Source organism: Rana temporaria, chromosome 12 (assembly GCF_905171775.1).
Source record: "Rana temporaria chromosome 12, aRanTem1.1, whole genome shotgun sequence".
In the NCBI taxonomy this organism is placed as follows: Eukaryota; Metazoa; Chordata; class Amphibia; order Anura; family Ranidae; genus Rana; species Rana temporaria.
Window position 1 is genome coordinate 31,124,414 of NC_053500.1, and position 13,765 is coordinate 31,138,178.

General features: G+C 46.6%; 1 protein-coding gene across 1 annotated transcript in view; it reads right to left on the minus strand.

Moving 5' to 3' along the window:
- LOC120919600 (integrin alpha-IIb-like) overlaps window positions 1-13,765 on the minus strand; it is a 91,779-nt gene that overhangs the window by 56,122 nt on the left and 21,892 nt on the right. The window contains exons 5-7 of the mRNA XM_040331820.1: window positions 11,611-11,660; window positions 6,336-6,381; window positions 1,648-1,761 (exon numbers count right to left, since the gene is read on the minus strand). Coding sequence (XP_040187754.1) covers window positions 1,648-1,761; window positions 6,336-6,381; window positions 11,611-11,660 — 210 coding nt within the window. The remainder of the gene's footprint in view (window positions 1-1,647; window positions 1,762-6,335; window positions 6,382-11,610; window positions 11,661-13,765) is intronic.

The following is a 13,765-nucleotide window of genomic DNA, read 5'->3' on the forward strand; positions in this document are numbered from 1 at the left end:
TATATACATACTGTTTTATTCATATTCTCTTTATACCTGCCTTTTCCTTTTTTCTAAATTCCGTTTTTTATCCTCTATGGTCCCATTCATTTTTGGACCCATTACTTCTGTTTACCATCCATTCTTAGATACCCCAACTGGTTCAATTTTGCCCGACTGAGCATGGTCAATGTGTGGGTGTGACCCATGGTATCTTATTCCATCTCCTAAGGCAAATGGTCTGATCGTATCAGGACGCTGCTGAGCATTCTCTAAAGTTACTAAACACCGTTTTTTCGGTGAGTATTATGGTCACAGTCAAAATGCTTTTCTTCAACATGCTCAGAGGCCTCTATGTACTTATGTACAATATGCCCAATGTAAAACAATATTGTATTGTATTTATGTATATGCATATCTCTAATGGCAACATTGTATTGTCTTTTAAATACCCAGAAGCTCCCGAAGAAGCGACAACGTCGCGAAACATGTCGAGCTGAATCCCAATTTTATCAAAACTCATCCTGTATTACCTCTCGAAGTTACAACGCCACCCAGCGCTCATTGTGTAATTCTTACATCCAGCCCTGTGGCTATCAGCGGTGTCTTCAGAAAGGGATAGGAATTGAGTTCTTTGTGCATCTTATTGTATTTTTTGTTTTCCTTTTCTTTAATTTGAGCAATTGTTCAGTGTTTTTGTGCTTTTGTACTGTTAAAATTAAAATTACTTATACATTTTAAATCCGGTGCCTACAAAGTCCACTTTCTCTTAGTCTCAGACTACACAGTCTTTTTCTATATATCTACATTATTTAGGATGTGGCACCTTATACTAAGGGGTGTTTGATTACCACCCCAGGGCAATCGTAACTCTAAATATAACTTTCCAGGATGGAGGCTGAGGCGCAGGCAGGCTGTCTGATGCTTTTTTGGGTTCAAACTTCCTGTCCAGTGCCCACACATGCCCATGGAGTGTGGGCAGGGCAGACTCAGAAGGAGAAGTAGCAGATGAGCTCTATCTTTCCTCGTGTCTGTGCAGAGAGAGAAGGGGATGTCAGCGCTGGTGTGCGCTGAGGCTGAGCTATGTGTGAAATGAGACATAGCTCAGCTCTGTAGCCATCTACCTCGGAGCTGACACAGGCACGGCTGCACAGTGGGAGGTGAGCAGCAGCTGTGACCTGTGTTAACAGAGCTCCAGCAGGCATATTCCTGCTCTGCAAAAACAGCATTTGGTAGTGGTGGCCGGTGGTGGTGCATAGTGTCACCAGCCCGGGGGGAGATTTCCACCCTGCCCCCCCTGCCAGCCCTCCCCTGAGAGGGACATTGCTCCAAATCAGGGACAGATGGGAGGTATGGTTAATCTACTGTTACTCTTAGAGCCTCCCATTTCTGTTTCTTTCTAACAATACAAACTTGACAGAGGTTAAACTTTTCCCTAGTCTGAAAATGTTTTGGCTGTACACACAGGACTGGCAGGCTCATTTTCTATAATAAACTATTATCCATTGTGATGATACTAGTGCTATTTTACATCTACGGCAGCGATAAATCGAACACTTGGCTAGACTCATCAATACTGTAGCTTGGTTGCGATGTCTAATATATATATTGCTATAAATGCTGCATAAAACTCTTTAATTCTCTATGAATGCTCTCAAGTTTTTATACCTTTATAGGCGTTAGACACACGCCGATTCTCCTCCGACATGTAGAGGTCAGGAAATTCCCTTATCACTGCAGAATTTCCCAGAATACTGGAAAGAGGGATTGTAACGTAGAGTCCTGGATGACAGAAAAAACAATGAGGCACTGGCACCAGAATAAAATGATGAATTACTTATTGGTTGGGTAAACATTTAACCCACTAATAGGGGTTTCCACTTGAACACAGTCAACGTTTAAATCCTTAAGAGATGCAATTTGAACATTGCTATAACATTTTTATATCTTAAAGGAACACTAAAGATAAAAAAAAAAGTTTTTCTTTAACCGGTAAAGACCCGGACCATTATGCAGGTTAAAGGACCTTGCCCCTTTTTGCGATTCGGCACTGCGTCGCTTTAACTGACAATTGCGCGGTCGTGCGATATGGCTTCCAAACAAAATTGGCGCTCTTTTTTCCCCACAAATAGAGCTTTCTTTTGGTGGTATTTGATCACCTCTGCGGTTTTTATTTTTTGCGCTATAAACAAAAATAGAGCGACAATTTTGAAAAAATAATTAATATTTTTTACTTTTTGCTATAATAAATATCCCCCAAAAAAGATATTAAAAAAATAAAATTTCCTCAGTTTAGGTCAATACGTATTCTTCTACCTATTTTTGGTAAAAAAAAAAAAAAAAATCGCAATAATCGTTTATCGGTTGGTTTGCACAAAATGTATAGCGTTTACAAAATAGGGGATAGTTTTATGGCATTTTTATGAATAATTTTTTTTTTACTACTAATCAGCGATTTTTTTTTTTCGTGACTGCGACATTATGGCGGACACATCGGACACTTTTGACACATTTTTGGGACCATTGTCATTTTCACAGTGAAAAGTGCTATAAAAATGCACGGATTACTGTGAAAATGACAATGGCAGTGAAGGGGTTAACCACTAGGGGGCGCTGTAGGGGTTAAGTGTGAACTCATTCGTGTTTCTTACTGTAGGGGGCGGGGCCGGTCGTGTGATGTCAGTGATCGTCGTTCCCTATATCAGGGAACAGACGAACATTGCCACAGAGAAGAACGGGGAAGGTTTGTTTACACTCACTTCTCCCCGTTCTTCAGCTCCTGTGACCCGATCGCGGGAAACCCACGGCGATCGGGTCCCACGGGCGCGGTCACGAAGCTTCGGACCGGGTCGTGTGCACGGGGCACTAACAAACATGCATAGGCGTGCGCACAGGGTGTGCCGGGTGTGCCTGGGCACACCCTAATCACCCTGTGCTGGGCAGATTCCCCCCAATGCCTTTCTGACACTGTCCACTGCTTTACTGACACCAACTTTTCAATATATTTATAAATGATATTGGGTCTGGGATCAAAAGTAACATTTCTGTCTTTGCAGATGACACCAAGCTATGCAGTGGAATAACGTCCTTGCAGGATGTCTCCAATTTACAAGCCGACCTCAATGCTCTGTCTAATTGGGCGACTGAGTGGCAGATGAGGTTTAATGTTGATAAATGTAAAGTTATGCACTTGGGGGCTAAGAATATGCATGTATCATACATACTAGGGGGAGTACAACTGGGGGGATCTGTAGTGGAGAATGATCTGGGGGTTTTAGTTGATCATAAGCTCAATAATGGCATGCAATGCCAAGCTGCGGTTTCCAAAGCGAGCAAAGTCCTTTCTTGTATTAAGAGAGGTATGGACTCCAGAGACAGAGATATCATCTGTACAAATCATTAGTAAGACCTCATCTGGAATATGCAGTTCAGTTTTGGGCACCAGTTCTCAAAAAGGACATCGGAGAACTGGAGAAAGTGCAGAGAAGGACAACTAAACTGATAAGGGGCATGGAGGAGCTCAGCTATGAGGAAAGATTAGAAGAACTAAATCTATTCACTCTTGAGAAGAGGAGAATTAGGGGGGATATGATCAACATGTACAAATATATAAGAGGTCCATACAGTGTACTTGGTGTTGAGTTATTCACTTTACGGTCATCACTGAGGACAAGGGGGCACTCTTTACGTCTAGAGGAAAAGAGATTTCACCTCCAAATACGGAAAGGTTTTTTCACAGTAAGAGCTGTGAAAATGTGGAACAGACTCCCTCCAGAGGTGGTTCTGGCCAGCTCAGTAGATTGCTTTAAGAAAGGCCTGGATTCTTTCCTAAATGTACAGAATATAACTGAGTACTAAGATTTGTAGGTAAAGTTGATCCGGGGTAAATCCGATTGCCTCTCGGGGGATCAGGAAGGAATTTTTTCCCCTGCTGTAGCAAATTGGATCATGCTCTGCTGGGGTTTTTTGCCTTCCTCTGGATCAACTGTGGGTATGGAGTTGGGTGTATGGGATTGTATTGTGTTTTTTTATTTTGTTGGTTTATTTTTTTGAGGTTGAACTGGATGGACTTGTGTCTTTTTTCAACCTGACTAACTATGTAACTATGTAAACTTCTACCCTACTGACATCGTCTACTGCTCTACCGACACTGTTCATTGCCCTACTGTCATATTATATATACACACACATGTGTGTTTGAGCTTTGGGGTGCACACCCTAATGCAATAGGCTGCGCACACCTATGCCATGTTATACTTACCTCCACTGTGCAGCTCGTTTTGCATAAAGTGGCCCTGAACCTGGTCTTCTGGAGTCCCTCGGCTGCTGTTTCGGCCACTCCCCGCAAGAACGAGCTGGAGGTCAGTTCTTGCGGGAGTGCTCCAGTGATACAGCCGGTGGCTATAGCCGCTCACTTTATCACTCGGCCCCGTCCACCGGCGCACAGCATCAATGGCTGCGCTGCTTTCAATCAACCAATGAATGAGCCAAGAAGCCTGCACATTCACGGCGCGGGACTTATGAGGGGTCAGGTAAGTAAACGGGGGGCTGCTAATCCACAGATATTTTTTCACCTTAATGCATCTGATTTTTATGTGATGGCAGGGTTTTGTCGGAAAATCCGACCGTTTGTATGTTCCATCGGACAATTTTCAGACAACAAATGTTAAATAGCATGCTTTAAAATTTTCCGACAATAAATGTGCAATGTCGGAAAATCCAAAGTACAAACACGCATGCTCAGGAAGCAATGCTAACCATAAGACAACATAAGCAGTTGCCCAAAGGGTGGCGCTAAAGAGCTGAAAAACGGCGTTGGCGGTGTAAGGGCGCGCAATTCAAATCGATGTGATGGGGGCGTGTTTTATGTAAATACGTTGTGACCCGACGTAAACAACTTTTTTTTAAACGGCGCATGCGCCGTCCGTGGGGGTATCCCAGTGCGCATGCTCGAAATTAAACCAGAACAAGCCAATGCTTACGACGGTGACGTCATTCTACGCAAATCCCTATTCGCGAACGACTTACGCAAACGAGGTAAAAAATTCAAATTTCGACGCGGGAACGACAACCATACTTAACATTGAGTACGCCACCATATAGCAGCTTTAACTATACGCCGGAAAAAGCCGAACGCAAACGATGTAAAAAATGCGCCGCCCGGACGTACGTTCGTGGATCACCTTATTTAGTTAATTTGCATACTCGACGCGGAATTCGACGGAAATGCCACCTAGCGGCCAGCGTAAATATACACCTACGATCCGACGCCGTACAAAGACGTACGCCTGTCGGATCGATCCCTCATTCCGTCGTATCTTGTTTTGTAGATACAAAACAAAGATACGACGCGGGAACTTTGAAATTACGCTGCGTATCAATAGATACGCCGGCATAATTTCTTTGTGGATCTGGCCGATAATGGCCATTGCATGAGACCTTCACAGGTAAGGAGTAGTGGGAGGGTTGTCCTGGTAAAGCAAGTCTAGCCTATGAGCCTTTATTACCCTAATGCATTACAGTGAGTGAATGTTGTCACCTTATGACAGGAAGTGTGTTACTGGCAGGATCACAAGGTGAAACTGAAGGAAAAAAGCCTTTTTGTACTCACCGTAAAATCAATTTCTCTGAGTTTATGAACGGACACAGCAGCCACCCCTGGAGCAACGGGGCATGTCATGGACGGCCCAGCGCGTAGCTAAAGGCCGGCACGCGTTCGATGGACGAACATGGGGGGACTACAAGGATCGAGGATCCAGCCTGTCACCCAGTCGGCAGTTGATTGTAGATCCCAGGATCCAAAAAAGCAGGAAACAAGAAAAGAAAAGCGAGAAAATCGCAAAAAATCTCCAGAGCACATGGGCCCAGAGGAGCCATGTCATCTCCTTTCGCTAGGCAGAAAAAAACTGAGGCTGCATGAGGCAGAGAGAGGGATGTACCCGGGGGATCCGCCCCCTGGGAGGTACTGTACTGTGAGAAGTGTTTTTAACACTTAACGTGCTGTTTTCTGCCTAGTCAATCTCCTAAAAGGAAGGATAATACTCTAAGGTCAATTGCTGCTGTGTCCGTCCATGAACGGAAGAGAAATATTACGTTTTTGGGTTAAGATATGTGTTTAGAAAAGCACAACATATGTATATAGAAAATCACTATTGTCACAGTTCAAGGTCCTTGTGGAATAGAGGCTTGCATATCTATGCAGCTATCAGGGGGAAAACATTTTTTTTGGTTGCAATTTTTTTAAAAGTCATTGGCTTCTTCTGCGTATTGGCCATTTTATTCTGAATATGTGGACACCAATAGAAATAAAGAGACCTAAAACTTGCTTTTTTATTAAGCTACAGTGGAATACCTACCTTCAAAGGAATACCCGCCAGGTCCTCCAGCTAGCAAAACACCTTCCTATAAAAAAAGAAGAAAAAGAGAACTTTATCAACAATAGCTAAAAAAAGCTTGGTTGTGTATAGCTGCCCAATGGCTTGTGTTGATGCAGCATGTTTTCAAAGGCATTCCGTTTAGGGTGACCACGTGTCCCGGATTGCCCGGGACAGTCCCGCATTTTTCAGGTCTGTCCCGGGCACATTCATTCCAGGACAATACAGTGTCCCGGAATGAAACTGACACAGCCAACCCCCCCCCCCCCCCCCCCGGGCCAATCTGATGCCCCTAAAAAAGGCCACCACATCACCGCTTTGCTCACTGACAGTACTTGTGCTGGCCGGGAATGCCTGGAGGAGCACAATCCCCGCCCCCTGCTTGTGATTGGAGAAATCATAAATCCTGCCTCTTGTGTCCAATCCCTGTGCTGTGATTCGTTACAGCACAAGCTGATTTTTGGGAAGGGAGGGTGTCCCCGAATGGTAGTTTGGAAATGTGGTCACCCTAATTCAGTTTGAAATGCCTCTAAAGCTGACCACATAGCGATCATTTATTTTCCCTATGGGCTGAACAAAAAAAACAAGCAGATTCCTCTATCCATGCTATCAGGGCCGCCATCAGGGGGGTACAAGCAGTACACCTGTAAGGGGCCCGGATGGCAACCCCCTTTGTTTTATTTATTTTTCATATATTTTATTTTTTATTAAAGGCCCAATTTTTTTTTTAGAGGTCCCCAGGGCCCAGGATGGCAACCCCCCCCCCCCCAAAAAAAAAATGTTTTTTAATATATTTTTATTTTATTTTTTATTAAAGGGACAATTTTTTTTTTTTTTTTTTAGGGGTCCGGAGGTCCCCAGGGCCCAGGATGGCAACCCCGGTTTTTTATAAAAATTTACGCTGTTTTTTGTTTATAGCGCAAAAAATAAAAACTGCAGAGGTGATCAAATACCACCAAAAGAAAGCTCTATTTGTGGGAAAAAAAGGACGTAAATTTTGTTTGGGTGCAATGTCGCACGACCGCGCAATTGTCAGTTAAAGCGACGCAGTGCCAAATCGCAAAAAATTGCCCGGTCATTGGGCAGCCAATTCTTCCAGGGCTGAAGTGGTTAACGCACACGTTTGCATAGAGGAAGGCAATGCACATCAATTTTTTAAGCACGCTCATGCATTTTAATGCACGTTTATGTTTTATACAGATCGATCACAAAGCACTGCCTGAGAGGGCGGAGTGCCATTTTTAATGCTATAGCACCTACAATACGCTCCAGTGTGAAAGGGGTCTTAACCAAACACATATTTAGTTAAAGGAGTTGTAAAGGAAACAAATGTTTTGCCTAAAATGAATGTCTGAAAGGTAGACAGACAGAATAGTGTAATGATTCTGTTAAAAAACGAGTAAATACCTATTAAATTCCTTCATCTATATCACCTCCGGCGTTCTAGTTTCTGTTCTCTGATTCACTTCCTGGTTTGCGGCGCTCGTTCATGTAAGAACTACGGGCCAAATTCCCAAAAACGTAGCCTAACTTAACTTTCAGCAGTTAAGTTACACAGGCGTTAAATTTCTACCTAAGTGCCCGATCTTCAAAGCACTTACCTAGAAATTACACGCCGTGTAACTTAAGTGCCTCCGTCGCAAGGCGGTCCTCCTCTCCGGGGGGCGATTACAATTTAAATGAGGCGCGCTCCCCCGTCGGCCGTACTGCGCATGCGTGTGACGTAATTTTCCAGACGTGCAGCGCGCGAACGTAATTTACGCCGGGCTTTGTGGATTGCGACGGGACAATAAAGTTGCGACGGGTGAAAAAAAAAATACGCGCCGGGAAAAAAAAAAAAATTTGACAGCGTCGCTCGGCATGCATTCCTGAGAGGGAGAACTCCATGCCAATTTTCAAATAAAAAACCGGCATGGGTTCCCCCCCCAGGAGCATACCAGGCCCTTAGGTCTGGTATGGGTTGTAAGGAGACCCCCCCTACGCCGAAAAATCGACGTAGGGGGTCCCCCTACAATCCATACCAGACCCGTATCCAAAGCACACTACCCGGCAGGCCAGGAATGGGAGTGGGGACGAGCGAGCACCCCCCCCCCTCCTGAGCCGTACCAGGCCGCATGCCCTCAACATGGGGGGGTTGGGTGCTCTGGGGCAGGGGGGCGCACTGCGGGCCCCCCCACCCCAGAGCACCCTGTCCCCATGTTGATGAGGACAGGACCTCTTCCCGACAACCCTGGCCTTTGGTTGTCGGGGTCTGCGGGCGGGGGGCTTATCGGAATCTGGGAGTCCCCTCAAATAAGGGGGCCCCCAGATACCGGCCCCCCACCCTAAGTGAATGGATATGGGGTACATCGTACCCCTACCCATTCACCTGGAGGCAAAGTGATAGTTATTAAACACACAACACAAGGGTTTTTAAAATCATTTATTAGTCTGCTCCGGAGGCCCCCCCTGTCTTCTTTAGCTCTAATACCAGGGGGGGTTCTTCTTCCACTCTCCGGGGGTCTTCTCCGCTCTCCGGGGGGGGGCTTCTTCTTCCACTCTCCGGGGGGGGTCTTCTCCGCTCTCCGGGGGTCTTCTTCTATCTTCGCCGCTCTCCGCTGTTGACTCGGCGCACCCCGGTTCTTCTCCAGCTGTCCGGTGCCTTCTTCTTCAGCGCTGGCTGCCTGCTATCTTCGTGTGTTAGCTCAATTACTAGCAGGCAGCCAGCGCGGTCTTCTGTGACGTCATCTTCTTCTCTTCTCTTCTTCTCCCTTCTTCCGATGTTGACTCGACGCCTCTTCTCACTGCAATGATGGAAGCGCGCCTTGCATCCCATTTATATAGGCCTCATCGTCCCATCATGCTCCGGTAGGTACCCACGTGGGTAGGCACCCACCACGTGGGTACCTACCGGAGCATGATGGGACTGTGAGGCCTATATAAATGGGATGCAAGGCGCGCTTCCATCATTGCAGTGAGAAGAGGCGTCGAGTCAACATCGGAAGAAGGGAGAAGAAGAGAAGAGAAGAAGATGACGTCACAGAAGACCGCGCTGGCTGCCTGCTAGTAATTGAGCTAACACACGAAGATAGCAGGCAGCCAGCGCTGAAGAAGAAGGCACCGGACAGCTGGAGAAGAACCGGGGTGCGCCGAGTCAACAGCGGAGAGCGGCGAAGATAGAAGAAGACCCCCGGAGAGCGGAGAAGACCCCCCCCCCGGAGAGTGGAAGAAGAAGCCCCCCCCGGAGAGCGGAGAAGACCCCCGGAGAGTGGAAGAAGAAGCCCCCCCTGGTATTAGAGCTAAAGAAGACAGGGGGGGCCTCCGGAGCAGACTAATAAATGATTTTAAAAACCCTTGTGTTGTGTGTTTAATAACTATCACTTTGCCTCCAGGTGAATGGGTAGGGGTACGATGTACCCCATATCCATTCACTTAGGGTGGGGGGCCGGTATCTGGGGGCCCCCTTATTTGAGGGGACTCCCAGATTCCGATAAGCCCCCCGCCCGCAGACCCCGACAACCAACGGCCAGGGTTGTCGGGAAGAGGTCCTGTCCTCATCAACATGGGGACAGGGTGCTCTGGGGTGGGGGGGCCCGCAGTGCGCCCCCCTGCCCCAGAGCACCCAACCCCCCCATGTTGAGGGCATGCGGCCTGGTACGTCTAAGGGTTGGGGGGGGGCGCTCGCTCGTCCCCACTCCCATTCCTGGTCGGCCGGGTAGCGTGCTTTGGATACGGGTCTGGTATGGATTGTAAGGGGACCCCCTACGTCGAATTTTCGGCGTAGGGGGGGTCTCCTTACAACCCATACCAGACCTAAGGGCCTGGTATGCTCCTGGGGGGGAACCCATGCCGGTTTTGATTTTACAAATTGCCGTGGAGTTCTCCCTCAGGAATGCATACCAAATGCCGTCGCTTGAATGGGCTTTTACATGGTGTTACTAACTTTCCACATTGTAAAACCAGCCCTAGTTTTGCGCAAGCAAATCGGAACTTACGCAGAAATCACAATGCTTAAAAGCTTTGTGGATCTGCTTAAAGCGGATCTCCCACAGAAAAACTTTTTTTTTTAAGGGCTATTTAAATGGTGAATGCCAGTTATTGTTTAAACTCACGTTTTTTTTTTTTCCGCGGCCACTCCGTTGCCATTCTGTGCTAAATATGTAGTTATATTCCCCGTTCTGATCATTTGCCATTTTAACTGTGGGCATAAGCCCACGAGCAGGCACTTCCTTGTTCGGGTGGATGCTGATGTCCCAGCATCCACCGCTCGTTCTCGCGCATGCGCATGAGCAACAGGGAGGAGAGGCGGGAGCGTCAGTGTTGCTATGACAACGGCAAATAGCGCGAGATTTGATATCACGGCTGCGCAGTTAAGACAGGGAGCTATGGAGAGAAGCTCCCACAGTGCACAGCATCGAACGGGAAGTGACGCAATGCCCGTCAATCTCCTGCAACGATACAGACCGGAAGCCTCAGCAATGTACAGGTACTGTACATATTTACTAAATCAAAACATCCGTTTTTAGGATTGTATATAGCGCAAGTCTCAATGAAGCAATGTTGTAATTAGGGTGGAGATCCGCTTTAAGTCCTCATTTGCATACGCAAAGCGGCATTTCAATGAGAAATGCCCCCAGCGGCGGATGCGGTACTGCATCCTAAGATCTGACAGTGTAAGTGTCTTACAGATGTCAGATCTTTTGCCTAACTTTGGAAAAAGCCTTTTGAGGATCGTTTCCAAAGTTAGGCACAGAGATACGCAGGCTGAACAGCGGTTCCGCCTGCGTATCTCTTTTGAGAATTTGGCCCCACATTTCCCAGTATGCATTGCGGCACGCCCAGTAATTCACACCTCCTTGAAGTCTCTAACACGTAGAGAGCGTCCTGCCGCACAGATGTAGTTCCCAGGAGGGGGTGAGCACGTCACTGACCACCGCAGTAAAGCCTCCCATCACGGTGGTGAGTAAAATCAGACAAGTAGGAAGTGAACAGAACAGAGAAGAAATAGAGCAACTTCTGAGCAGAAACAAACAAAGAGGAAGTGAAAAGAGGAATGTCTGCAGGTAAAGGATGCTTATTATGAAAAAAAAATAAATTCCTTTACAACCCCTTTAAGTGTCATTAAATAGGGCTTCGTTCATTTTTTTTATAACCTGCCTGGAGGTTTGCTTTAAATATATTCAGTAATGCAAAGGTGGAGAAAGAAGCAGGTATACTGTATAGTATTAATTTACATTCTTCTTTTTTCTTTTTTATAATTAAAGGAATTAAAACTTACCTTGCTTATTTCTGTGCTAAATCCAATCTCACAGTAACGGTTATCTTGAACTGTATAATGGGAGATACAAAGACATTTCCACATTTCAGTTCTTATGTACAGGGCAGTGCAATGTAAAAAGGACAGCCAATCAAAATTCCTTTATCTTATTAGCCATCGATAAGTCAAAATCTAATTATCAATAGGTGGAAGTTATATTGCTTATAGAGGGCCAGATTCACGTAGAAATGGGCTACGCTGCGGCGGCGTAACGTATCTCATTTACGTTACATCTCCGCAAATTTTCAGCGTAAGTGCTTGATTCACAAAGCACTTGCCTGTAAACTTGCGGCGGTGTAACGTAAACCTGCCCGGCGCAAGCCCGCCTAATTCAAATGGGGCGGGGACCATTTAAATTAGGCGCGTTCCCGCGCCGAACGACTGCGCATGCTCCGTCCCTAAAATTTCCCAACGTGCATTGCGCTAAATGAAGTCGCAAGGACGTCATTGGTTTCGACGTTAACGTAAATGGTGTCCAGCGGCATTCACGGAAGACTTACGCAAACGACGTGAAATGTAAAAATTCGACGCGGGAACGACGGCAATACTTAACAATGGTTAGACCACCTAGAGGGCATGCTTAGTTTTACGCGACGTATCTCTACGGAAACGGCGTAAATTAAGATGACGGGCAAAGCGGACGTTCGTGAATCGGCGTAACTAGTCATTTGCATATTCTACGCCGACCGCAATGGAATCGCCACCTAGCGGCCGGCCTAGAATTGCAGCCTAAGATCCGACAGTGTAAGTCACTTACACCTGTCGGATCTTAGGGCTATCTATGCGTAACCTGATTCTATGAATCAGGCGCATAAATATGACAATCATATCTCAGAGATACAACGGCGTATCAGGAGATACGCCGTCGTATCTTTTTTGAATCTGGCCCAGAGTTTTTACATACTTAATCTAATATAATCAGCTCTATCAAACTCCATGCAAGACTTATTTGAAGAAAAAGCATAACACACAGTGTCATTCAGCCCATGGACAGGCTGTGAGTGCAGGGTGACATGCACCTTCCCCTTGAGAGGACATCACCATGGACATCACCATGGTGTCCTGCACTTAGTGTTGTGGCGCAGGGAGTTCTGAGGTCCCTGCTCGTCATGCACTTGGGAGGGAGGTTTCACCTTAGGCCGCGTACACGCGATCGGTCCATCCGATGAGAACGGTCCGAAGGACCGTTGTCATCAGTTAACCGATGAACCTGACTGATGGTCCATCGCGCCTACACACCATCGGTTAAAAAACCGATCGTGTCGGAACGCGGTGACGTAAAACACAACGACGTGCTGAAAAAAACTAAGTTCAATGCTTCCAAGCATGCGTCAACTTGATTCTGAACATGCGCAGGTTTTTAACCGATGCTTTTACATACTAACGATTGGTTTTGACCTATCAGTTAGGCGTCCATCGGTTCAATTTTAAAGCAAGTTTTTTGATCGAAGGTTAAAGAACCTATGGGGCCTACACACAATCGGTTTGGACTGATGAAAACGGTCCTTCAGACCGTTCTCCTCTGGCGATCCTATCGTGTGTACGCGGCCTTAGGGCAGTAGTTCTCAACCTCTCTAGTCCTGTGACCCCTTGATAAAATTTACCAAGTTGTAGGGACCCCTAAGGCCTCGTACACACGACCAAACATGTCTGCTGAAACTGGTCCGTGGACCAGTTTCCGCGGACATGTCCGACCGTGTGTAGGGCCTACCGGACCGGATTCCTGGGCTAGCGGACAGATTTCCAGCGGACAAAAGTTTCTTAGCATGCTAAGAAACTTGTCTGCTGGAACCATGTCCGTCGGACATGTCCGATGGTCAGTATGACTCATCGGACATGTCCGCTGGTTATGACGTATAACCAGCGGCCCGAAATCCCGCGCATGCGTCGAATTGATTCGACGCATGCGTGGAAGCATTGAACTTCCGCGTCAGAGAACGTCGGTGTCGTATACTTCACCGAGTTCTCTGTCCGCGGGGATTTTGGTCTGATGGTGTGTACACACATCAGACCAAAACATCCCAGCAGACATGTCCGATGAAAACGGTCCGCGGACCATGTCTGGCCGTGTGTACAAGGCCTGACAGTGAAATTATTTTCATAGCATGTCAGCACC